Here is a 24,970-nt window from a genome sequence, read left to right on the forward strand (position 1 = left end):
GTGCCCACAGTCAGAAGTCAAGGATGTCAAGCAAGACATCAGGACCCTGGACAGAAGACAAGGGAGCTGGAGGTTGCCCTAACGCTGGCCAGAACATACAAAGAGCCTGCTGGATCAGGCCAGTGGCCCTTCTAGTCTAGTCCCAGATGCCCATGGGAATCCTGCAGTCAGGATTCGAGCACCAGAGCAATTCTCTCTTCCTGCGGTTTTTAGTGGCAATGCTGCTTCCAGCTATGGAGGAAGAACACAGCCATCATGTCTAGTTTCCATCGATAGCCCTCTCTTCCATGAATTGGTCTCATCCTTTTTTAAAGCCGAGGTTTCCGGTTGGCACGCCCGATTATGGTGGACAGGAGCCCTTTCGTGGGAAGGGCACTGGTGCTTTGAAGATGGGGGTGAGCCGCTAGAGCACAGCGGCGCCCCAAAAAACCCTCAGATCGAGCGTTCTGAGGACTTGGAGTTCCTGCAGGTGCTGGAGACGACTCCTCTGCTCCCCGGTAAGCTCTAAAAAAGAGCGCCAAGAGTGAGCGGGGTTGGAGACGGTGGCACTAGGGAATCAACTCGCTTCCTTCAAAGTGCGAAGCTCTGAGTCCGGCGATCGTGAGCGGCCAATTCCTCCAACGAAAAAAAAATCTGGACTATCCCTCCTGGAAATTGTGAGTAAAAGGATTGGATTTTGGAAACTGCTACATTCAAATTAAGAGGAAATTCAGATGGAGGAGATTAGAGGAAGTCAACCAAAATGTTTATGAAAATGCATTTTAATGAATTCATTGAGTTCCTTTTTTCTGTTCAGGTATCTCAAGTTTGCTATTTCTTCTTCTTCTTTTTCACTTTTCTGTTGTGTTGTTGTATATTTTCTTTTTTCTTATGTCTATTGATGAAATTCAATAAATATTATTGTAAAAAAAATAATCCTTTTTTAAAGCCATCCAAGTTGGTGGCCATCACTGTCTCCTGTGGCAGGGAGTTCCACAGTCAAACTCTGCCCTGCATGAGGAAGTGCTGCGTAAAGTGTGAACTGGAACCCGGGAGACCAGGGTTCGAATCCCTACTCGGCTATGGAGCTCGCTGCGTGTCCTTGGGCCGCTCACTCCCTCTCAGCCTAACCTACCTTTCAGGGTTGCTGTTACATCTTATGTTCTACTTAGGATGCGAACGGGGCTCCGGAACGGATCCCGTTTGCATCCAGGGGTACCACTGTATTCCCAACAAAGTCATGCCATGGCTTTGTATAAAGGCAATATGATAGTGGCAGTTTTGTTTTCAATTCCTTTCCTAATGATCCCTAATATGGAACTTGCCTTTTTCACGGCCGCTGAACATGAGGTTGACATCTTCACCAAGCGATCCACAGTGGACCCTGAGGTCTCATTCTTGGTCACCCCCAGTTCAGACCCCCATGTGAAATTTAAGGGGCTTGTTTTTTTTTTTTTTTGGTTTATGTAGAGCTTTCTGAGTCTCGATCCTGGTCCACAGCAGAACGTGAACCTTTTGAGCCGCGGACCTTGCCTTGATCCACCTCCCCTTTCTGTTCCTTCTCAGATCCCTACGCCACCGTCTCCTTCCTACACCAGAGCCAGAAGACGGTGGTTGCGAAGAACACCTTGAACCCCACCTGGGACCAGACCCTGATCTTCCACGAGATCGAGATCCATGGAGCCCCCCAGAACGTTGCCGAGTCCCCTCCCAACATCGTGGTTGAAATCTACGACCACGACACCTATGTAAGTGGGTGGGAACGTGAGAATGCACTGTGGAAATGGGGCGGCTAATCTCAACAAAGTTTTGTTCGGGATACTGAGGATTATAATTATTTGTATGCCACTTTCAAAGGGGGGCAAAAAGTGGCAATATAGGGTTTTTTTGTTTTAAAATTTTTATTTATGATTTTCAAATACAAATTTCAAATTTTATACATTTCAAATAGTTTACTGTCATTTTAACATTTCGAAACTCGACTTCCTTCCCCCTCTTTCTCCAGTTCCTTAAATTTATGTTTTAATGTTTTCTGCATATTCCAAATTAACTTAATCATTTATTCATCGCCTTTAAATGTATACTCTTATAAAACTGCAGGTTAATAAAAATATCTTGCCACTGTTCTTCTCTGTTTACAGTTTGTTTGTAAATGGTTCAATAAACCATTTCCATTCTTTTATAAAAAGTTTGTCACCTTGATTTCTTATTTTTCTGGTAAGTTTAGTGGCAATATGGGATGCGGGTGGCGCTGTGGGTTAAACCACAGAGCCTAGGACTTGCCGATCAGAAAGTCAGCTGTTCGAATCCCCACCACGGGGTGAGCTCCCGTTGCTCGGTCCCTGCTCCTGCCAACCTAGCAGTTTGAAAGCACGTCAAAGTGCAAGTAGATAAATAGGTACCACTCCAGCGGGAAGGTAAACGGCATTTCCATGCGCTGCTCTGGTTCGCCAGAAGCGGCTTAGTCATGCTGGTCACATGACCCGGAAGCTGTACACCGTCTCCCTTGGCCACTAAAGCGAGATGAGCGCCGCAACCCCAGAGTCGGCCACAACTGGACCTAATGGTCAGGGGCCCCTTTACCTTTACCTTAGTGGCAATATAGTTAAGGACATAAGAAGTGTCCTGCTGGATCAGGCCAAAGGTCCATCCCCTCCAGCATCCTGTTCCCACTGTGCCTGAACAGTTACCTATTATGGGAAACCTGCAAGCAGGATCTGAGCGCAAGAGCATCTCTTCCCTCCTGTGGTTTCCAGCAACTGCGATTCAGAAGCATCGCTGCCTCTGATTGTGGAGGCAAGGCAGAGCTATCCTGGCTAGGAGAATCCGATAGGCCTTTCCTCCATGAATTTGCCTGATCCTTTTTGTAAAGCTATCAACATCGGAGGCTGCTGGTGCCTTTTGTGGAAGCAAATTCCCTTGTTTAATTGTGCACTTCCTTTTTCCTTTTTAGCATGCATATACATCGTTACTTGTAAATTTCTGTGCCGTCCTTCATCCGAGGGTCACAGGGTAGTTTACAATATAATAACACAAAATTACATAGCAATGAACAAAAGCAAACCCCCTCATCTACAAGGGAGGGAAAAATTGAAAAAAATATTATAATCTTAGAATATCTAACTGTGAAGATACATGAAACGAAAGGGTTTAAGTTCAGGGAGAAGGAGGAGGATTAGGTTGAGAAAATATCGAATTATTTGGGCAGGTTTGAACAATTTGGGGCAATTAAAATGTTAAAAGTTAAATAAACCTTGTGAAGGGAGGCGTGTTAAGGTATATAGAATTGTACATGTGGTTGATTTGAATATGTTATTATCGATTATGTATACCCAATGTAGGGACACGGGTGGTGCTGTGGGTTAAACCACAGAGTCTAGGGTTTGCCGATCAGAAGGTCAGCGGTTCGAATCCCCGCGACGGGGTGAGCTCCTGTTGCTTGGTCCCTGCTCCTGCCAACCTAGCAGTTCGAAAGCACGTCAAAGTGCAAGTAGATAAATAGGTACTGCTCCAGCGGGAAGGTAAACAGCGTTTCTGTGCGCTGCTCTGGTTCGCCAGAAGCGGCTTCATCATGCTGGCCACATGAGCCGGAAGCTGTATGCCGGCTCCCTCGACCAGTAAAGCGAGATGAGTGCCGCAACCCCAGAGTCGGTCATGACTGGACCTAATGGTCAGGGGTACCTTTACCTTTACCTTTGCCCAATGTATCAGCCACCTGGGGTTTATCACTGTTTGTTTTCAATGTTTTGGTTGTTAGTAAAAAAAAAAAAAAAGGAGGATTTCCTCCTTATAACTGTTTTCTGGCTCGCTCTGAGTGTTCGCCCCCGCTTTCAGTGAAGCCGTGTGTGTGGCTGCCTTGTCCCCCTTCCGTGACTCTCTCTCTCCCTCTCCCCAGGGCGCCGACGAGTTCATGGGGCGCTGTATTTGCAAGCCGGGCCTGGACCACAAGCCGAGTCTGTCGTGGCACCCCATCTCGAGGGGCAGCCGGGGCGCCGGAGAGCTCCTGGCTGCCTTTGAGCTCATCCAGCGTGAGAAGGTGAGCCGAGGGGAGGCGGGGGTCTTGGGCGTTGGGGCAGGAGGCTGCCCAGGGCACTGGCCGAAGGCCTGAGAAGGGTTCTGCCACATCTAGAACCCAGAGGCTGGCCTCTTCCGTTTCTGAGGATGCAGAAATCCAGGGGGAGCTCAGCTACTCCATGCTGGCTTGCATCCTCCCTGGGAGTCGCAGGACGGATTGCCTGAACCTCAGCCAGTCAAGCCTAATTGAATGTTCTTGTTTACGGAGCAGCGTTTGGCATCCAGGTGGCGGTTTTTATTTATTTGTTTGCTTGTTATAAAACCACATTGTTTCTTTGGCTGCGGGGCTGCTCAGCAGAGAACACAACGTGGAGAGAGAAATTCAAAAACATTAGCATAAAATAGCCAAAAAAATGATTGCATAAAACTCTTTCTTTCTTTCTTTCTTTCTTTCTTTCTTTCTTTCTTTCTTTCTTTCTTTCTTTCTTTCTTTCTTTCTTTGAAAGCACCAGAATAAAACAGTTTAGAAACTCATATGGTTAAAGGCAGCAGCTGCAGCAGACTGGGATCAACTAGCTCTGTGGCCACAGAAAATGGCTTGGTGGGGAAAAAATAGTAAGAGCCACTTGAAAATCAGGTCTGGTGGGATGGGGATGGGTGCTACCACTGAAAAGACTCTGCTCAAAGTGACTGATAAGGAGGGAGAAGGATGCTATGGGCTCAGTTGAGAAACAGCTGACAAACCATGGCTTGTGCCAACCATAGTGAAGAGCCCACACATTGGTGCAATGAGAAAACCATGGTTTATTGATGCTTTTGCTTTCCATCTACCCAGCTTCATAATTTCCTGCGTTCATGTTTGTTTCTGTGGTGCAGCAGCAATTGATGTGGACCCTTTACTGTGAAAAGGATTTAATGTGCGAATCCGGTTGTTTTTTGTGAAAGTGATGGGGACACTTTGTTGTGGTTTGCCAGCACTTTGTGAATGCTGACATAGCAGGAAGCCTCACTAGCTTGAACTCCGGTTTGCAAACCAGCTTCACACTGTCGCTTGGTATTTTTATTTGGCAGGCCTTTGCAAACCACGGCTTTCGACAACCTTCCCCGGCCGGTTTTCAAGTTGACATAGTTTCAGGTGTAAAAACACACACCATGAGATGGATTTACCATGATTGCATTTGAATGCATTTTATTGGAAAGAAGAAGTCCCTGACCTTTGCTGGCTCACCCTGTGAGTTCTGCTTCTTCCTGGCTTTTGCATTTTGAGACCTGCAACAAAATGTTGCAGGGGAGAATGCTCCTTTCGTCAGTCAGCCCATTGGCAGAATGCTCCATTCCATTTTCCCTCCCTCTGTTCTTCTGTTGTCCTCCCAGTAGGCATTGAGTGTTCTGCAACCAATGAGGATGCTCGGGGCTTATCTAGCTGCTTTGGTGTGTGTGTGTGTGTGTGTGTGTGTGTGTGTGTGTGTATGTGTGTGTGTGTGTGTGTGTGTGTGTGTGTGTGTGAGAGAGAGAGAGAGAGAGAGAGAGAGAGAGAGAGATGCTTCCCTCTTCTTTGCTATTGGTATGCTGTACATACCAGCAAATCGAAGCCAGCAGTCTCACCCTGCCTCCCAATTGGTGGAAGTGGTCTTGATGACATCACAGGCCTGGACCAGTCAGTGCTGCTCCTGCTATTTGAAGTTGCCTTTGACTGGACTTAATCATCCACAGGTCCTTTACCTTTACCATAAGGCTTAGCTGCTCTAGCTAGTAGCCTGGAGATGCCCCGGGGAATGGAACCTAGGACCAGTGCTTTACCAACTGCACTGGCTCCTGGTGGAGTACACAGTCAGGTTTAAGGTGCTGGTTTTGACCTTTAAAGCCCTATGCAGCCTAGGACCCACATACCTACGGGTCCGCCTCTCCTGGCATGCCCCGTGGAGGACCTTACGGTCCACAAATAACAACACTTTGGAGGTCCCGAGCCTCAAGGAGGTTAGATTGGTTTCAACTAGGGCCAGGGCCTTTTCAGTACTGGCCCCAATTTGGTGGAACGCTCTGTCACAAGAGACTGGGGCCCTGCGGGACTTGACATCTTTCTGCAGGGCCTGCAAGACAGAGCTGTTCCGCCTGGCCTTTGGTTTGGACTCAGTCTGACAATTATGTTTCCCTTCCCTTATGCTTTTGATCTATGGGCTACTTTAAAATGAGGCTGCATTTTAATTGCATTTTAACCTATATTTTAAATTGTTTTTTTTTCTTTTCTTCCCCCCTCCCCTTTCCCCCCCATTATGTTTTTACTGTGATTTTATTGGTGCTGTGGCCGGGGAGGGCGGGGTATAAATAAAATTATTATTATTATTATTATTATTATTATTATTATTATTATTATTATTATTATTATTTTGCATGCAAGTGGTTGTCGTCCCCCTGCGCCGTGGCTCCTTTGTAATCTCCTGCTGGTTTGTCCCCCCTGGACCCAAGACCATCTGCTTGTGAAAGGACCAGATCTCTTACAGTGGTACCTCTGGTTACATACTTAATTTGTTCCAGAGGTCCGTTCTTAACCTGAAACTGTTCTTAACCTGAAGCACCACTTTAACTAATGGGGCCTCCCGCTGCCGCTGTGCAATTTCTGTTCTCATCCTGAAGCAAAGTTCTTAACCCGAGGTACTATTTCTGGGTTAGTGGAGCCTGTAACTTGAAGCCTATGTAACCTGAAGCGTATGTAACCCGAGGTACCACTGTCCAGATGTTGAACCTGCTTCTGGTCGTCTCCCTGTTTGGAGGGCAGAACCTCTCTCTCTGTTTTCTTTGTACATGGATGCATATCACCCTTTGCTGATCTCCTATCTGTTCTCTTCCATCTGATCGTTTTCCACAGCCTGTTCTGCTTCTGCTGTTGTTAAGTGGGGCCGGTGTTGCTTTTCCAAGGGAAATGTGGACCTTTGAGGCTTTGGGGACAGAGGTGGGGGGAGCTACACCCCCCTTCAACTCCTGGGTCTGTTCCCATTAGGGGGACATCTCTCTCGGAGAGCTGAGCCAAAAGTGCAAAGTGTCTCCATGTTTATCTTGCTGTCCAGCAGGCAAGGAGTGTGCTGTGCCGGGCTGAGGGAAGACACATCCCGAGTCCATGCAGCGGGAAGGAGAGGCTGGTCTGTCCGCGGGCAGCCTCTGCCAGCTGGCACCGCTGGTCTGTTGACATTGGCAGGGGTCAAGAACAGTGCCTGGCAGGAGAAAAGGCAGCGCCGGGTTTGCAGCAAGAGAGGAGCGGTTGGCAGATGGGACAATTTTGACATCTAAGGAGTGTCTGGCTGGCTGGAGCGTAACTAGAGCACCCAACGGGGGCACAAATGATAGAATCAGGATTCGAGATTGGGGAACAGAGCCAAAACTGATGGCCAGGGCCAGGTTTAGGTTTGATGAGGCCCTCAGCTCCTGAAGGTAATGGGGCCCTTTATATGTCCAGCTGCCCTTTGTGAATATCAAATTGTCGCTTTTTTTTTGGTTGAATAGATGCTATACAGTAATTTATGGACCTAATAAGGTAAAGGTACCCCTGCCCGTTCGGGCCAGTCTTGCCAGACTCTAGGGTTGTGCGCTCATCTCACTCTATAGGCCGGGGGCCAGCGCTGTCCGGAGACACTTCCGGGTCACGTGGCCAGCGTGACAAGCTGCATCTGGCGAGCCAGCGCAGCACACGGAACGCCGTTTACCTTCCCACTGGTAAGCGGTCCCTATTTATCTACTTGCACCCGAGGGTGCTTTCGAACTGCTAGGTTGGCAGGCGCTGGGACCGAATGATGGAAGCGCACCCCGCCGCGGGGATTCAAACCATTGACCTTTCGATCGGCAAGTCCTAGGCACTGAGGCTTTAACCCACAGCGCCACCCGCGTCCCTTATGGACCTAATAGACACCCTATATATATAAATGAGCAAACCAGTGATATTTTAGGGAGCCGGCTAGCAGGCGGGGCCCGTGACTTACATCATAGGAGCCTACACAACACAAAACACTGTTGCTGTAGGTAGTTTTTTTTATATTATTATTATTCTGACAGCTTCTAGGAGCCACAGCTGAGAGCTGAGAGCAGGGTGGGCACCACCCCAGAAGGAGCACGACATCCTCTGGAAGTACTACTCCATCCCTGCTATGCCATACGGTCCATAAAACTCAAAATTAAGCATTTACAAAATCATAGAATTGGAAGGAACCTCAAAGGTCATCTAGTCCAACCCCCTGCAATGCAGGAGTCTTTGGCTCAACATTGGACTCGAACGCGTAACTGTGAGATTGAGAGTCTCCTGCTCTACCGACTGAGCTATCCCAACCCGCATTGGATCAGCTAAGCCAAAACTGGATTTTCATTTAATGTGCCTCGTTGAGTCAAATTTCAGAATTCCACCTTATTTATTTGCACGTGTGTGTGTGTGTGTGTGTTTTCCAATTATTCCTCCCTGGTATCTGAGTGAAGTTCCTTCTGGCAGCTTTATAGGTCCTGGGGGGTTTGCGTTGTCAGGACTAGTAAGAAGAGGAGGCTGAGTGAGGCAGGAGCCCTTGGAAGGAAACCAAGCGTTTTACAATCTTTAAATCTTTCTTTTACAAGAACTCTCTACGGTGGCACGGTAGCCGTGTTCCCATTTACAGCCAGGGAATGGAGAGGTTATGGAGTTGCCGCCGGAAAAGTTTCCCTGCAGGAGAGAGATCTGAACGGAGCCTTCTGCCCCCCATGGGCCTTCTGCTAGCCCCGAGGGGCCTTGAGGACGCGGTCAAAGCGCTGGGATCAGGGTGGGCAGCTCTTCGCAATTTGGGCGCTTAACCCCCGGGGCTGGTTACGGGTGTAGGGGAGGGGATGGCTGGCTGGGCCAGGGAGGAGGTTTGGGTGGGAGGGAAGGTCTAATTCAGGGGTCAGCAAGGTTTATCTTGCCTGGACTGGATCGGTCCCATGGAGATCCCTCCATGGGCTGGATCATGCATGCCTGCCTGTGATTTTCGGCGTCTGTGCGCGCACAGACGCAATTTATGGTGTCACAGAAGCGAGTCCCCGCACCGTGCTGCGCCGGTTTAGCATAGCACACGAGCAGGGGACTCAATTTGGGGGCAGCTTGTGGGCCGGTCAAGTGACCTCTGTGGGTATTAGGTTGCTGAATCCTGGTCTAATCCTTCTCTCTCTCTTTTTCTGTCTGTGTGATATATCTTTATTGTTTTAAAATAGATACATTTATGCCAGGAAAGCAAACCAACCAACCAACCAACCAACCAGCAAACATACAATCAAATAAACAAACTATAAATTGACAAACAGACAATAGCAATATATGAAACAACACAGTTCTTATAACTAACATCATTTGTACTCCCAATGATGTGAACGATTGTAAAACTTAAAAATGACTTCCAATTATTCTTGCTGTACTTTATCTGTTGATTATCTTATACCAGACAGTTACGTATTTCTTATGTAGTTTCTGTTAACTTCCCTAATCCTTCTCATGGTGCCATTGTCAGAGCTTTGGGGCTATTTTGAAGGGTACGTTCTCTCAAATCTTCCTGGTTTGAATTTGTTCTTCTCCATATTTTATCATGCTAAGTTGCTCTGAGACCTATCCTTTCTATAAAGCAGCCATAGGCAAACTCAGCCCTCCAGCTGTTTTGGGACTACAACTCCCATCATCCCTGATTGTTGGACTCTATGAACAGACAGGTGGAATAGACACTTTCACATATATGGACCTTATGCATAAACTGATTAGAGAATGAACTGATGCACTGGTTCTTCTACTTTTTCCGTTGAACTTTATGAACTACTTCTGTTGAAATCTATAATTCAATACAATGAATAGTATATATTATTTTTTCAAACGTACAGCCGGTTACGTCTTGTGTATTTATTGAATGATGCAGAACAGAGCACAAGAGGCGAGAGGGCAGCACCGAATTTTAGCGTCACACAAATTTTGAGAGCCCAAAGTCTGCAAGCTGGCTCCATCTCCCACGGAACAACCCTTCAGATATCTGAAGGTGGCTATCCTGTCAGCTGCCAGTCTCCTCTTTTCCAGCCTAACACACCCAACTCCCTCAACTGTTCCTCATCAGGCTTGGTTTCCAGAACAAGATGATTAGGAAACTTTGAATGCAATGGCTTTCAAAATAGGTCTGGTGGCTGCTGCCCACGGCAAGATGTGGTCCTGGGGAGAATGACTGACTGGGGCCATTTGGGGAGCTGGTTCACTCCGGTGGCCCTGCGTGAGATGCCCATGATGCGCTGCTCTTGGCGCATGAGAATGGGGTCTCATTTGTTCCCACATTCCAGACGGAGGCGCTGATACAGGTCTTTGCTTTTTGCTTCCTTCCCACAGCCCGCCATCCACCACATCCCTGGCTTTGAGGTAAGAACCCCTTTCTTGGCTGTGATTTCCAGGAACTACTGTGGGACCGGCTGCCTTTGCCACCTCTTCTCATGACTGAGCGATGCTGATGGCGAAGGGCCTGCTTGCGTGGCGAGTTCCCGCGCCCCCCCCCAGTGGAAGTAAAGACACATGACACAATTACTAAGGTTAATGGGCTAAAAAAGGCCACAACTTTATTGGTTATAGGTGATGAGTGGTATTGGCTTAGGCACTGGTCCTAACTGACTATATCCGACTCCAGCCCATCCGCTTGAAGTCTGGGAAGGGTTAACCACCAGTAGGGGGAGACCTGCTGATGCACATCAACTAGGAACTCCCCCGGGATCACCGATGGGGGGGGGCGTGCCTTAGGCCCTCACCCCCATAGGCTTCAAAAAGGGCCACATCCCCCGGAATCCCTTACTGGACTACCCTTCAATTTGCGGGGCAGGTGATGGCATTACCTCCCCTCTTCCATCTACAGAGCAATACCAATGCGTAACTGCCAATACCAAGAAAGTTGTGATGATTTGCCAAGAGGTAGGCAAAAACCAAGTGGCTGGTGCCAATTTGCCAAGTGGAAGAATTCCTACCAGGCCCTTTAACGGCGACCAACCAAGGTCCATAGCAAGCTCAAAGAACGAAAACCTTAAAGGGCAGGAGGGTGGGAAACTGGAGCATCTGGAGGCGGCAAAAGAGGGAGATCCCCGGCCACGCCTGCGTTTAAATCAGGTAGGCCACACCCCCTGAGCCAGCCGATTGGCTGGCCAGGGGATGACGCAGCCAGGGATTTCCCCAATCACGCAGGGGCTGGGCTCCAGCCTCCGTGCGTGTTTTGGGGCCATGACGCCTGCAATTCCACCTCCTCTCCAGGGCGGAAGTGGCTTTAGCGAATCTCTGGGTCTCTGCTGCCTGGTGGTCTATGGTGTGTTTGCATGAAGTGTGCACGGTCAAGGAAAGGAGGGTGTGCTTCAGCCCTCTGGACTGTGGCTGGTGAGCTGTTCCTTGAGAGAGACAGAGCAGGCCTTTAAGCTCTCCTTAGCAAGCAGCTGTTGCTTGAAGCTGCATCCTGGACCCCTAGCCTAGGGATGGGGAAGCTCAGGAGTTGGGGACAAACTGCGGCCTCTTGGCTTCTCTAAATGAACTTTCCCCAGTCCACAACCCTGTTTTGGACTACAACTGCCATCAGTCCCAGAATTACGTGGGCATGCTGGCCAGAGCTGATGGGATTTGTAATCCTAACCCCTGGAGGGCACCAGGTTGGAGAAGCCGCCATCCTCCCTTTCTGAATGTCTAGCTACACAGCTCACAGCGTCTTTAATTTATTTCCCAATTAAAAACACATTTATATCCTGCCGTTCCCCTTGTTTGGATTTGAGAGCAGCGTACAGCAATTCAGCTTTGAATCTTCAGAGCTGGACGGTTGTCGCTTTTCGAATTTGCCAATTTGCTATAAGCAAGAGCTGAATGCCATCCAGCCACGGATAGGGCGCAAAATACCGTTTCTGACGCTGACCATTGCTTTTTGGATGTGTGCACAAAACACTGGCATTTCTGACCTTTTTCTGTCTCTGTCCCCATCTTGCCCTCTTTGCTCCACTTCCTGCGCAATTGGGAAAACTCCGCAGACCGAGCTGTCGTCCGTCTTCGATGAGGTGAGGCTCTTTGGAGAACTTTCTCTCTTTTGCCTTCTGTCTCTCTTGGTGTGATCCAGGGAACTTGTCGCACACAAAATGGGAGCTCCAAAATGGGAGCAGTGGAGAGCACTGCTGCCCCTAGCCAGGATGGGACCACCTCACCTGAAGAACCTTCAGAGATGTCTAGGTGTCCAAGGATCATGCCAGCCCACAGCAGAGGAGGAGTGAGCTGGGGGCTTCTCCACAAGGTGGATCGTAGATCAAGTCTCTCTCAGACCCCCAGCCCATGTAGCTCAGTGTTGGGGTTCCCATCCCAAGCCCTGCGACAGAGACTCTTTAGTGTAAGAAAGCAGACTTGGGTCTCACCCACACTTCCATTTCCCCCACCACTTTCGCCCGCGGCTTAGTGCTGAATCGGAGCAAACGGCAATTGGGTTTTCCACGGATAGCTGTTTGTTCTGAGTTAGCGGGACCAAGTGATTTTCCGAGGGACAGCGGTGGGGCGAAGGCAAATCCCCTCAGACTTGTGGCTAGAAAAGGAAACCGCTTGAACATGTGTGTTATGTACTGAGTTGAATAGGATCCAAAAGGCAGCAGTCTGATTGGTCCTAGAACGATAGAATTCAGAATGCAGCAGTCTGATTGGTCCTAGAACAATTAGGTCCAGAATGCAGCAGTCTGATTAGTCCACAGGAGCCACCCAATCCAGCTCCAGGTGGAAGTGAATCCGCAACCTGATTGGCCTACAGGTGAATCCTGGAATTAGCCAATCATGTGGGGCCCATTGTGTAAATAATGTATAAAAAGCAGACATTCTGTGGGAACTTCCATTCCTCCTCACCACTATGAGCGGAATAAAGAGCATGAAATCCACTCTTGACTCCAAGTATATTTCAATGTGCTTTCTAGAAGTGTGGCCAAGTCCTTTATTTGAGGCGTGTAATAATTCAGGGGCATTGCCCAAGGCACAACTAGGAAATTTGAGATGAGCCTGAGACTGTATGAAAGTGCCCAAGATGTCCCAAAAGATGGGAATACGCCTCCAGTCAGCTTTTAAAGGCGAGACATGGCACCCTTGCTCATGAGACTGCATGTGAGGCTGGTGTGCTTGGAACTGCATGCTTCCCTAAGAGACAGGGGTCCATTGCCGACCCCAGAGGTGGCTCCAGGTTCTTGGTGGCTGGGTGGTGGTCAGCCCCATTGGCTCCTCTAGCTGACCAGCCTCCCTTCCAGGCTCTCCAGGCTTTGAGAGAGGAGAGAGAGAAATGATCTTCTCAAACCCAACCTGTGGATGCCACCATTGGGGATTGGACCCGAGATCTGTTTGCATGCGAAGCATGTGCTCTGAGTTACTGCCCATCCCATCTCCGCCTCTGCTTTCCCCCTGCACTTTGGAAGTATGGCTGATCTGCCTTCCAGGATGCTCTTAAGAATGGCTGCAAGCTCATGCATGAAGAGCTTTGGAAAGAAAAGCACATGGCTTTGTTAGATCTGCAGAGAACCTTCTCCCACTTCCATGGAGCTTTCTTTCCAAGAAAATTGGGGTTGAGATATCTGGGGTCAGGGAAGGATAATGGGGGACTTTGGGTTGAATGTGGAAGATTTAAAGGTAAAGGGACCCCTGACCATTAGGTCCAGTCATGGCCGACTCTGGGGTTGCGGCCCTCATCTCGCTTTATTGGCCGAGGGAGCCGGCGTACAGCTTCCAGGTCATGTGACCAACATGACTAAGCTGCTTCTGGCGAACCAGAGCAGCGCACGGAAACGGCATTTACCTTCCCCGCTGGAGAGGTACCTATTTATCTACTTGCACTTTGACGTGCTTTCGAACTGCTAGGTTGGCAAAAGCTGGGACTGAACAATGGGAGCTCACCCCGTTGCGGGGATTCGAACCACCGACCTTCTGATTGGCAAGTCCGAGGCTCTGTGGTTTAACCCACAGCGCCACCCGCATCCCTATGGCCCCATACCTGAGGCCAGGCTTGGAAGGAGAAGTTCATTTCCTACGCAGGAGTCTCCCGCAGATCCAGGCTGTGGCTTCCCCCTCTTTTAAAAGCTCCAGAGAAAGGAGAAATCTGGTAGCCCCCCATAGCACCAGGGCTCTGTTGGTCCAGCAGCTGCAAAGATCTGCAGGTGCAAGAGGGTCCTTGCTCTGGTGATGTTCCTCATCTGATGTTCCTTGTCTGCTTTCTCTCCCCCTCCATCTTGCCTCGCCCGGGACGGGTGCTTCACAGCTGTGCACCCACCTCTTCTACCAAGAAGGGCTTCTCCGATGGGTATCATTGTGTTTTGCTCACCCTCTCCTTTTCCACCGCTCTCTGCTGGGCAACCACCTTGGGGACTGGGCAACTGGGCTAAAGAGCTTCAGAGCACTCCTCCCGGAGGATGAAGGCTACTAGATAGCCGTGGGGGGCTAAGAGCAGAACCTCCTCAGGCAGGAGCACTGTATCTCGGATGCCAGGGACCAAAGACCAGAGGCTTCTGCTAGGCTGCTGTTGGAATGGCAGTGCTGAGCCAAAATGCCCCCTTCAGAGCAATTATTATCAGGTCTTTCCTATGAAATGCACCTGGATTTCTCCTTGATTTGGCCACGTTTCTCTTCTCGTTGCCTTAAATGTTGGAAGAAACCTCACGCCCCCCCCCAAATCTGCAGAATAAATGTCTGAGGCTCTTTTTGCCCGTTGCTCACGCTTCAGAGATGACTGCCTTAACCCTTTGCTACCCAGCCATTCTAATTTCCTGTTCTGCACCATGGGTCACGGAGTCCGTTGGGCAAGCGAGATTTTTGCAGACTTAATCTTTACAGCACCCCTATGGCGGGTGTGTGTGTGTTTGCCAATGCCCCCTGTTTTTCTCAGAGCCGGAGGATATGTGAAGTTGGTATATTATTTGGCGTGGTGGTGGTAGTGGTTCAGAGAGTTTTAACGGTGCCCAGTTGCAATTGCCTGGATGAATGTTTTTTTTAAAAAAAAATGTTTAAAAATGCAGGCCCTTCCCATTCCTGAAATTTGGGAGCCCAAATCTGGAAGCTCGCTGCTGAATTTGGTGTCCCCCACTGCTTTTGCTTCCCATAAATTGCCAAACAAGAGAGTCTGGCAGCCTATCTCAGCCTGGTGCCAGCGCCTGGCATTCTCGGAAAATTGCTGATGCCCCACCAGGCCCTTCTTCAAATTATATTTCTCCCCCAAATTTCCCGTCGGCACTGAGTCTGGGAGCTGCAATTTGGACGTCCTGCAATGGGGACTTATAAGTAGTGGCTCCCGGAGCCAGCTGTATGGCAGCCATTGGGGTTCTGCTTACTGTTGCCGGTAGGTGCTGCAGAGACAGGATGGGGCCCACCAGAGACCCTTTTGCTGGGGGGTAAATCCTGCCAGAGCTCTTGATCTCTGAGCCACCATGGGAGATTCCTACTGCTTGGCTTGCTGGCTTGCTCTGTGCTGCAGCGCCCCCTCTGTGTGTGGCCAAAATGTGGTATTTCAGCGACTGGCTCATCAGGGATGACTCCGTGTTCCTGTAGAAGGGCAGACTCTGTCCTGCCTTGTCCAGCCTGGCTCAACTAATTCCTGGACTGTCTTTCTTGCATGCCGGCCTGACCAGCTGCTCTGACATTTCTCATGCTTCGCTTTCTACTTCTAAAGCAAATCTAAGCATTGGGGTGGGACTCAACCTCCTAAGCAAAGTTCACTCTGATGATGGTAATGATTTTATTTTATTTTATTTTATTTAAACCACACCCACTCTGGACAGCTTCCGACACACATCAAAACATAATATAACATCAAACAGCAACCATCTGATCCAATAGAAAAAGTCACAATAACTTTAAAATAAGCAGCTTCTATCAAACAAAGCAATATTCAACAAGCCATCAGAATCTAATAGCAAACCATAAAGTTAAACATCAGCAAATAATAAAGAGTTTACACTTATCAACCACAATAAAGAATTACCAATCTTTAATCAATAAAAAAATAACAGCAAATCACAATGTATACAATTAACAGTGATTGCCATCTAGCTCAAGGTCTCCTGGCTAACTGACAGCTAATCAATACCCAACATCTAATCAATACCCAATTAGGTTGGGTCTTGCGTACCAAAGATGCAGATGATGTCACAGGAAGGAAGGAGAGTCAGGCCACTGGCCAGTCTAGATCAGTCTTGTCTACACTAGCTGGAAGCAGGGTTTAGGCAGGCAGTTAAAAGTCGAAAGAGAAGGCGCCTGCTGAATCTCCAGTGGCAGAGAGTTCCACAGGGCCAGGCCCATGACACGAAAGGCTCGGTTTCTCATTGTGGTCAAACAAACCTCACCAACTCGAGGAACGGCCAATGGCATGCCTGGAGAAGATATCGGGGATTGAGCTGGGATATTAGGGCTCAGGCAAAGTAGTTCATGGATTTGTAAATTTATGCAAGGACCCTGAGCCTGACTTGGGAGTAAGCGGGCAGCCAGTGGCAGCTAAGAATGGCGCCACAGGTTCTTGGCCGGCTGCTCCCATCCGCTTCTGCACCAGGGCCAAGGGCAGCCCCACCCAGAGCTCATCACGGTCGTCCAGCTGATGGCAATAGCTCATGCCCTCCTTTGAACGGTGGCACTGCCAACCTTGCAGCCGTTGGCAGAACAGTAGCCTGGCTTAGAGAAGACAGGGTCCCTGCTATGCACCCAACCCCCTAAATCCTCCTGGTTTGCTCTATCGGGAGAGACATCCGTGGCTCCAATTTCCCCCGAGCGGACCTGGCAGAACCACTGCTCCCGACAAGCTGTTTTCATTTGGCAGCTCCTGGCAACCGCCAAGGAAAATTGCGAGCCGACATCGGAGTGCCTCTGGCAGGCCACCGCCCGGCATCCCTCTCCGTAGCCTTATTAATGCACACATATAGGGATCTATAAATAAATGTGGCTTGATCCGATGTTTGAAATGTATCTGCCTCCTTCATTTAATGCAATAATACTTTAGCCTGGAAAGAGTGACTGGCTCCTAAATTGCTTCCAACTGCTGCCTTTGGTTCGGGGGCGCCTGGTCCCCACCCCCAGACCCCGAGGGTTTTCCTTTTGCTCCGGTGACTAGAAAAGATCATGGTTAGGATGAACCTTGGGAACTTTTCTTGCTGGGAAAACTAGGGCGAAGGCAGAGCAGGAAGGAAGACTCACTGTGATGAGTTCAAATATTATTATTATTATTCTCACACCCTTCAACCTTGTAACCATGAAAATAAAAATAAGGCATAAAAACAGGCATCGCAAGGGTCTCGGGCCAGGTCAAAGATGTGCATCTTCAGCATCCTGTTCAATGAAGGTGCCAGGTGCGCAGTTTAGGAGCCACCACAGATAAGATTGCGTGTCGAGACCCCGCAGCCACCCCCTCGTTGGGAAATAACTCACACAAGGACACAGATATCGTTGTTGTTGTTTAGTTGTTTAGTCGTGTCCAACTCTTCATGACCCCCTGGACCAGAGCACGCCAGGCCCTCCTGTCTTCCACTGCCTCCCGCAGTTTGGTCAAACTCATGCTGGTAGCTTTGAGAACACTGTCCAACCATCTCGTCCTCTGTCGTCCCCTTCTCCTTGCGCCCTCCATCTTTCCCAACATCAGGGTCTTTTCCAGGGAGTCTTCTCTTCTCACGAGGCGGCCAAAGTCTTGGAGCCTCAGCTTCAGGATCTGTCCTTCCAGTGACCACTCAGGGCTGATTTCCTTCAGAATGGATACGTTTGATCTTCTTGCAGTCCATGGGACTCTCCAGAGTCTCCTCCAGCACCATAATTCAAAAGCATCCGTTCTTCGGCAATCAGCCTTCTTTATGGTCCAGCTCTGAGCATATTTACAAGCAGTTTATTCAGCATACATCAGGACAAAAGGAAAACATGTCTGATCTCCTTCGTGTCCAAAGTGAGACAGCAAAAAGCAAAAGCTAGACACAAACGGAAGTTCCCAGCAAGCTGTGCTGGAGTGTAAACAGACATGTGACACACAACAATTCCACGTCTGTCCTTAAGGTGGAACAGACTATTCGAACACCAACCCACTGCAATGCGGGACCCAGCTCCCGATTGAAATCATTGCACGCCAGTTATGTTTGCCTTGCTGTGTGAAGGAAGCCGAATGGCGCTTCTGACTTCTTTCCCCTTCTTCTTCTTCTTCTTCTTCTTCTTCTTCTTCTTCTTCTTCTTCTTCTTCTTCCTTCCTTCCTTCCTTCCTTCCTTCCTTCCTTCCTTCCTTCCTTCCTTCCTTCCTCTTATTTTTGAAAATAATTTTTATTTCATTTTACAAGTGTAGAGTTATAACAATACCAAATAAATATCAATGTTTAGAGATTTCTCTGAATCTCTAGACTTCCTTCCATCCCCTCCTTGGGTCTTATTGTCAAGTTGTCAACTGCATATTATTTCATAATCCATATTTTAAATCTGTCCATATTGCCCATAATACTTGTTACATTACAAGTGTTATTAAAACCCTGCTAATGTTTTCATCTGCTTACAGTGGTCTCCTAGCTTGGTTTGCTATTCCTCTCTGGACAGCACTTTATCTTCTTTCCATCTCTGGGCTAGTAACATCCGCGCAGCTGTTGTTGCATACATAAAAAGCCTTTTCTGATCCTTTGGAATATCGGCACCTACAATTCCTAATAAAAAGGCTTCTGGTTTAAAAAAGTTATTTTAAACATTTTTTTCATTTCATTCTATATCATTTCCCAGAATGCTTTTATTACTTTAGACGGCACCACATACGATAAAAGGTACCTTCTTTTTCCTTACATTTCCAGCAGGTATTTGTACTTGTCTTACACATTTTTGCTAACTTACTAGAAGTCAGATACCACCTGTACATCATTTTTGTATAGTTTTCTTTCAGCGTACAACATGCCGTGAATTTCAAGTTGGTGTTCCATAACATTTCCCAATCTGAAAGTTGAATATTGTGCCCCAAATCCCCTGCCCAGTGTATCATTGCTGATTTAACCTGACTCCTTTTCCTTTCTGTTCCAGTCTGAAGATTCGGACCTGCCTTACCCTCCGCCCCAGAGAGAGCCCAACATCTTCATGGTACCTCAGGGGATCAAGCCCGTCCTTCAGCGTACAGCCATTGAGGTGGGTGCCAGAGGCCACATGAGACACGACTGGGGTGCCACAAACAATCCTCTGGGAGAGAGAAACTTTCATTTGATATGATCAGGCGCAATGCATATTGAGAGAGTCAGAACTTACAGGGTTAAGAAGTTCTGAGTGACGCCTCACATTCTTGGAGGCGTGTTTAGAACACTGGGAGTGTTCAGTATCTCTGAGAGAGAGAGACACACACAGTGTGCGCTCAACTCCGGTTTGCGATGTACCGGGAAGATGAGTGCGCTGTCACCGGGATTAACGATCTGTTGATTTGTACGAGATTAAAGCTCTTTGTAAGATAAGAAAGACACCGAGCGTCTGCCTGATTTATTGAGCACACAAGGCAATTATCGGCCTGCTTCTGTCGCTGTGTTAAGCTCTGCTAACTGCAGCTGGAGGCCCGGAGCAGAGACACGCAGGGAAGCGTGTGGGCGCCAAATGGGGCAAGCGAAGCTGCCAATAAAGTTCTCCAAAATGCATTGGTTCTGCCAATACAATGTTGATTTTAGAGGGGTCGGTGACTCCCTGGTCCTGGATGGGGTAACTGTGCCCCTGAAGGACCAGGTGCGCAGCCTGGAAGTCATTTTGGACTCACAGCTGTCCATGGAGGTGCAGGTCAATTCTGTGTCCAGGGCAGCTGTTTACCAGCTCCATCTGGTACGCAGGCTGAGACCCTCCCTGCCCACAGACTGTCTCGCCAGAGTGGTGCATGCTCTGGTTATCTCTTGCTTGGACTACTGCAATGCACTCTATGTGGGGCTACCTTTGAAGGTGACTCGGAAACTGCAATTAATCCAGAATGCGGCAGCCAGACTGGTGACTGGGAGCAGTCGCCGAGTCCACATAATACCGGTCTTGAAATACCTACATTGGCTCCCAGGACGTTTCCGAGCACAATTCAAAGTGTTGGTGCTGACCTTTAAAGCCCTGAATGGCCCCAAAGGCCAAGTATATCTGAAGGAGCGTCTTCACCCCCATCGTTCTGCCCGGACACTGAGATCCAGCTCCGAGGGCCTTCTGGTGGTTCCCTCACTGCGAGTACCCAAGTTACGGGAAACCAGGCAGAGGGCCTTCTCGGTGGTGGCGCCCGCCCTGTGGAACGCCCTCCCACCAGATGTCAAAGAGAACAACTACCAAACTTTTAGAAAACATCTGAAGGCAGCCCTGTTTAGGGAAGCTTTTAATGTTTGATGCATTACTGTTTTTTAATATTTGGTTGGAAGCGCCCAGAGTGGCTGGGGAAGCCCAGCCAGATGGGCGGGGTATAAATAATAAATTATTATTATTATTACTAACAGCCACGTTCCCCTTACTGAGAAGTTTAACCCCTTTCCCCTCTTTGCTTTGAGAGGTCTCCTGCCCCCACAATATGGGGTTCTGCTTTATCCCAAGCCAGACCATTCGTCTGCCCAGCTTAGCTTGGTCCTCACTGACCGACAGTGGCTCTCTGGGGCACGTACCTGGCCCGCCCTGGAGGTATTGTTGGGAATTTGGACCTGGGACCTTCCACGTGAAAAGCAGGTGCTTTCCCGCTGAGTTATGGCCTTTCCCTAACAAGCTACACCAAAGGGATTGTGTCGCGAGCCAGCAGGATGCCGTGGTGAGAGGATCAGAGCTGGGTTCCAATTCCTACTTGGCCGTGAAGTTGACTCCATCACTTTGGGCCCATCACTGCTTCTCAGCCTACCTCGCAGGTTGGTTGTGTTTAGATTAAATGAGTAGAAGGGAGAACTCATTGAGATCCTTGAGATCCTTGGAGAAAATGGTGGGACGTGAATGCATTAAATTGATTTGGCCACGCTGAGTTGCCACGTCAAGGAGTTTCTCCCTTTCTCAACGGTTTCCTCTCTCTTCTAAGACTGCACATCTTTGGGTGCCATTTCCTTTTTGAGAATAATTTTTATTAGTTTTCAATTACAATAATCCAATCATAGCCTCATTATAGCAATGCCAAATTACAATACAGTTACCAATGGCAATCATTCAGATACCAAATTATACAATATAGGTGCCCTCCATGTGCTAGAATTGATAGTTTGATGATTTACTTTATTTCTGCATTCCAAAATCTTATTCATTTCAATTACACTCCAGTCAAAATAACAATCCCTTATACGACAACTTCAGTTCTAATGACTTCCATTTGTATTGACATATTAAATGATTTACAAATCTATAGGTGAAGCATTCAAACTATATCCTTTATTCTGTCCATTATTCTGTCCGTGATGTTTCTTCCTGTCCTTGTAAAATATTCTGTCTGTCTTTCCCAGTTGTTGCTGTTCTCCATCATGCCTTGGGCGGAGCTGATATCCCATTGTTGTTTCAGAAGTTCTCCATTGCTCCGCCCTGTGTGTCATTGTTTTGCAACTTTAGCAGCAGCAGCAGCCACAAAAATCGCACTGTCCCAATAAATATTCTGTTTTCGCCATTTTTCTCTCAGCCTGGGAGGGAGAGCGATCTGTCAAGCTTCAAATAACTCAGTAATGAACCTTATCTTGGCAGGTTCCTTTCATCCCTCCGTTCAGCCGAAGATAAGCGATTATACTTCTTTCATTTTGTCCTTCCCGAATTTAGATATTGGCCTGGGGCCTCCGGAACCTGAAAAGCTACCAGCTGGCCAGCGTGACGTCTCCCAGTCTCCTGGTGGAATGTGGAGGACAGATGGTTCAGTCGTGCGTCATCAAGAACCTCAAGAAGAACCCCAACTTTGACATCTCTGTCCTCTTCATGGAAGTGGTGAGAGGCCACCACTCTGCGTGCTCATTGCACCTCTCTCTTGTCATCCTTGGCTGGAGAATCACCTTTGCTCTTTGAATCATACAATCAAAGAGTCGGGAGGGATCCTGAGATCATCTAGTTCAACCCCCTCTTTATACTATTGTAGATAATTACATTGCACTGCTTGAAGTAATAGGATGCATATTCCTTTTGGAATAAAAATAGTCCAGACCCATAAATGTGCTTCCAAGCTTTACTAACCAGAACTCCTTCAAAACAGATACAAATCAATCTATGACACATCCAAGCAATTCCAAAAGTCTTACGCTTATCCAAGCATGGGTTCTTTTTCTTCAATATATAAAAGAATTACGATCAGAGCAAAAATCAAAGCTCTGTCTCTCCCACAGGTTGCATTAGCCTGCATCTAGCCTAAGGCTATGCAGGTCCTGCGGAGGCTCATTTATATGACCCAGGTAAACTGTATCTGGGAACAAAAGACAAAGGCACCTCCCCTTCAAGATGGCGATTTGCAATTGAATACCTTGATCATGTAATCTAAAGTTAGACACTCTTGTGTAAGTGAGCAGAGAACAGCAGTAGTTAACTTGTTAGAGCTCAGAGAGCTTCAGAATGCTTCAAGGGAAATTTCCAATGTTAAACCCTTTCAGCAATATACCTAAGGCATTCTCCATTTCAGAGTGCAATTCAGCAATTATACTTAACATGTCAAGAAATCCACCCTCCCTCTTTCGCCTCTTCCTCTGCTTCCTCCCTCTCTTCCTTTGCCTTGCTGTGCTAATTCTGCTTCTTGTTTCAGAACTTGCCACGGGAAGATCTGTACTGTCCCCCCATCATCATCAAAGTGATTGACAACAGGCCCTTTGGCCGGAAGCCGGTGGTGGGACAGTGCACCATCCGCTCTCTGGAAGCATTTTTCTGTGATCCCTACAAGGAGGAGGCTGTGTTCCCTGAAATGCATGCAGGTATGGCAAGCCGGGGAAGGTCAGGCTGGTATTTGATTCATTATTCACAGAGAGAGACATAGCATGTTGTCTCTTGGATAATGGTATTGCTCTGAATAATCTCCTCCCCCCTTTTGCCCACCCCTTAAGATACAGTGGCTATGCAAGGTCTTTCGCTTATTCACTTTCTGTTCTACCGCTTTCACTGTCCTCCGAGCGGGTCGGCTCTGGAGTTCCTTCGAAAGATAACGTGTCAGTCAGCTGTCCTGGCCCTGCTGCTCCCCCCCTTTCTTCTTCCATTATCTCCCAGTTTTGTCCCTCTTCTGTCTCAGAGTCATGACCTTCTGCAAACCACCGTTGTAAATCTATACTGTCCTTCTCTTCCCGGGAAGGTGATCTCCACCATTCCTCCTCTGATGTCCAGTCCCTTTAAAAAAAATAAATCATTTTTTCTTTTTCATTCATTACATACATCTCATATCCACAACATTTACTAGCGTTCCTTCCTCCCTCCCCTTCTGGGCTTCTCCCAACTTCCATTTCTGGTTTCTTTCTCCTTTCACCCACTTTGCTACCTCATAACAGAAAATAATGCTAATAACATATTTATACAGTTACATCAAACCTAAAAACATAAAAATAAAAGTGAATACATCGTACTATTTCTCTACCTTCCACACTTTTCCTAATGCTAATAACGTGAATGTTTATTTAAATCCTTCCATCAAGTCTATAGACTTCCTTTGTTTTCTGTAAGTATAATATAAATGGTTCCCATTCTTTTTCAAAGTCACTTTTTTCTTTTTCTCTTAATCTGTCTGTCATTTTTGCCAGTTCTGCATAATTCATCAGCTTCTCTTGCCATTGTTCTTTAGTTGGTATTTCTCCAGTCTTCCAATTTTGTGCAATCAACGTTCTCGCAGCTGTATTGGCATACATATATAAAGCCCTATTTTCTTTTGGTATATCTTGGCTTAAGATACCTAGTAGAAAGGCTTCTGGGTTCTTTTTTTACAAAAGTTGTTTTCAACATTTTCTTCAACTCATTATATATCATTTCCCAATAAGCTTTTACCTTTTTACAATCCTACCACATATGATGTCCAGTCCATGACACTCAGTGTTGTCTACACTGACTGGCAGTGGTCCCTCAAGCAGAGGTCTCTCCCAGTCCTACCTAGAGATACTGCCAGGCATTGAACATGGCACGTTCTGCAAGTGCTCTCCCACTGAGCTATGGCCTCTTGGTCTCCCTGGTCCATGGAATACCCACAGATGAAGTCCTCCCACCCAGCAACCTTCTAGTTGTAATCAAGAGGTCTTCTTGAATCCCGGGGCAAGGTTTGGCCTTCTAATGGTCTTTATGGGCTGATGAAAGCTGCCTTTTTCTGGTGGATCCATCCACCACGAACCCTCCTTGTGAATTAAGCAACGTATGGGTGAAGTTCTTGCTGAAGAAGACTTCCAAGGCTGGTTTGACAAATCTACAGAAGACTCACCTGGGTGGCTTTAGAAGAAGATTGGACCAATTCCTGGAGGAGGAGAGGAGAACGGATGGCTCCTAGCCAGGATGGCTCTTCTCTGCTTCCACAGTCGAAGGCAACAATGCTTCTGAATCCCAGTTGCTGGAAACCAAAGGAGGGGAGAGTTGTTCTTGAGCTCAAATCCTGCTTGTTGGTTTCCCATAATTGGCATCTTGGTTGGCCACTGTGAGGACAGGATGCTTGGCTAGATGAGCCATAGGCCTGATCCTTCAGGCTCTTCTTGTGTTCTTATGTCCTTAAAAGAGTCTCCTGAACTGGGAAAGAGGAGAATGAGCTTGTCGTGATTTGCACACGATTCCAGTCCTGCCTCCCCGCACTCTGCAAATCTCATTTATTTTGTATTTCAGATGACGTGAGCCTCACTCCAAGGGATGACGTCCTCATTGATATTGATGACAAAGAGCCTCTCATTCCAGTCCAGGTAATCACTCTGTAAGAAAGGGGGAAATTAAGGCTAACCTTTTCCGGTTTTCAGCTCAGAATACAAGCTGGAATTGCAAAGGGATGCTTGGATCCAGAGCACCCAAATCACATTTTTCATCAGATGAAAGCAGCAACAACCACTAAAACGTTGCTAACCGGGAGCAGTGGATGTTGGGGTCCTGTTCCACTGTTACCCCTCATCTGAGGAG

The 24,970-nt window shown here is 47.8% G+C and overlaps 1 protein-coding gene across 8 annotated transcripts in view; it reads left to right on the forward strand.

Moving 5' to 3' along the window:
- The window catches only part of DYSF (dysferlin), a 223,052-nt gene that overhangs the window by 108,033 nt on the left and 90,049 nt on the right, over window positions 1-24,970 (forward strand). For 7 of the 8 annotated variants that reach the window (XM_083631547.1, XM_083631549.1, XM_083631552.1 and 4 more), the window contains 8 exons: window positions 1,546-1,727; window positions 3,875-4,015; window positions 10,337-10,366; window positions 11,995-12,021; window positions 18,992-19,093; window positions 21,686-21,847; window positions 22,650-22,815; window positions 24,686-24,759. In XM_083631547.1, coding sequence (XP_083487673.1) covers window positions 1,546-1,727; window positions 3,875-4,015; window positions 10,337-10,366; window positions 11,995-12,021; window positions 18,992-19,093; window positions 21,686-21,847; window positions 22,650-22,815; window positions 24,686-24,759 — 884 coding nt within the window. Of the gene's footprint in view, window positions 1-1,545; window positions 1,728-3,874; window positions 4,016-10,336; window positions 10,367-11,994; window positions 12,022-14,237; window positions 14,280-18,991; window positions 19,094-21,685; window positions 21,848-22,649; window positions 22,816-24,685; window positions 24,760-24,970 lie in introns of all 8 variants that reach the window. The other variant, XM_083631551.1, reaches the window with a different exon arrangement.

This window comes from Podarcis filfolensis (assembly GCF_964270895.1).
Source record: "Podarcis filfolensis genome assembly, chromosome: 9".
NCBI classification, from domain to species: Eukaryota; Metazoa; Chordata; class Lepidosauria; order Squamata; family Lacertidae; genus Podarcis; species Podarcis filfolensis.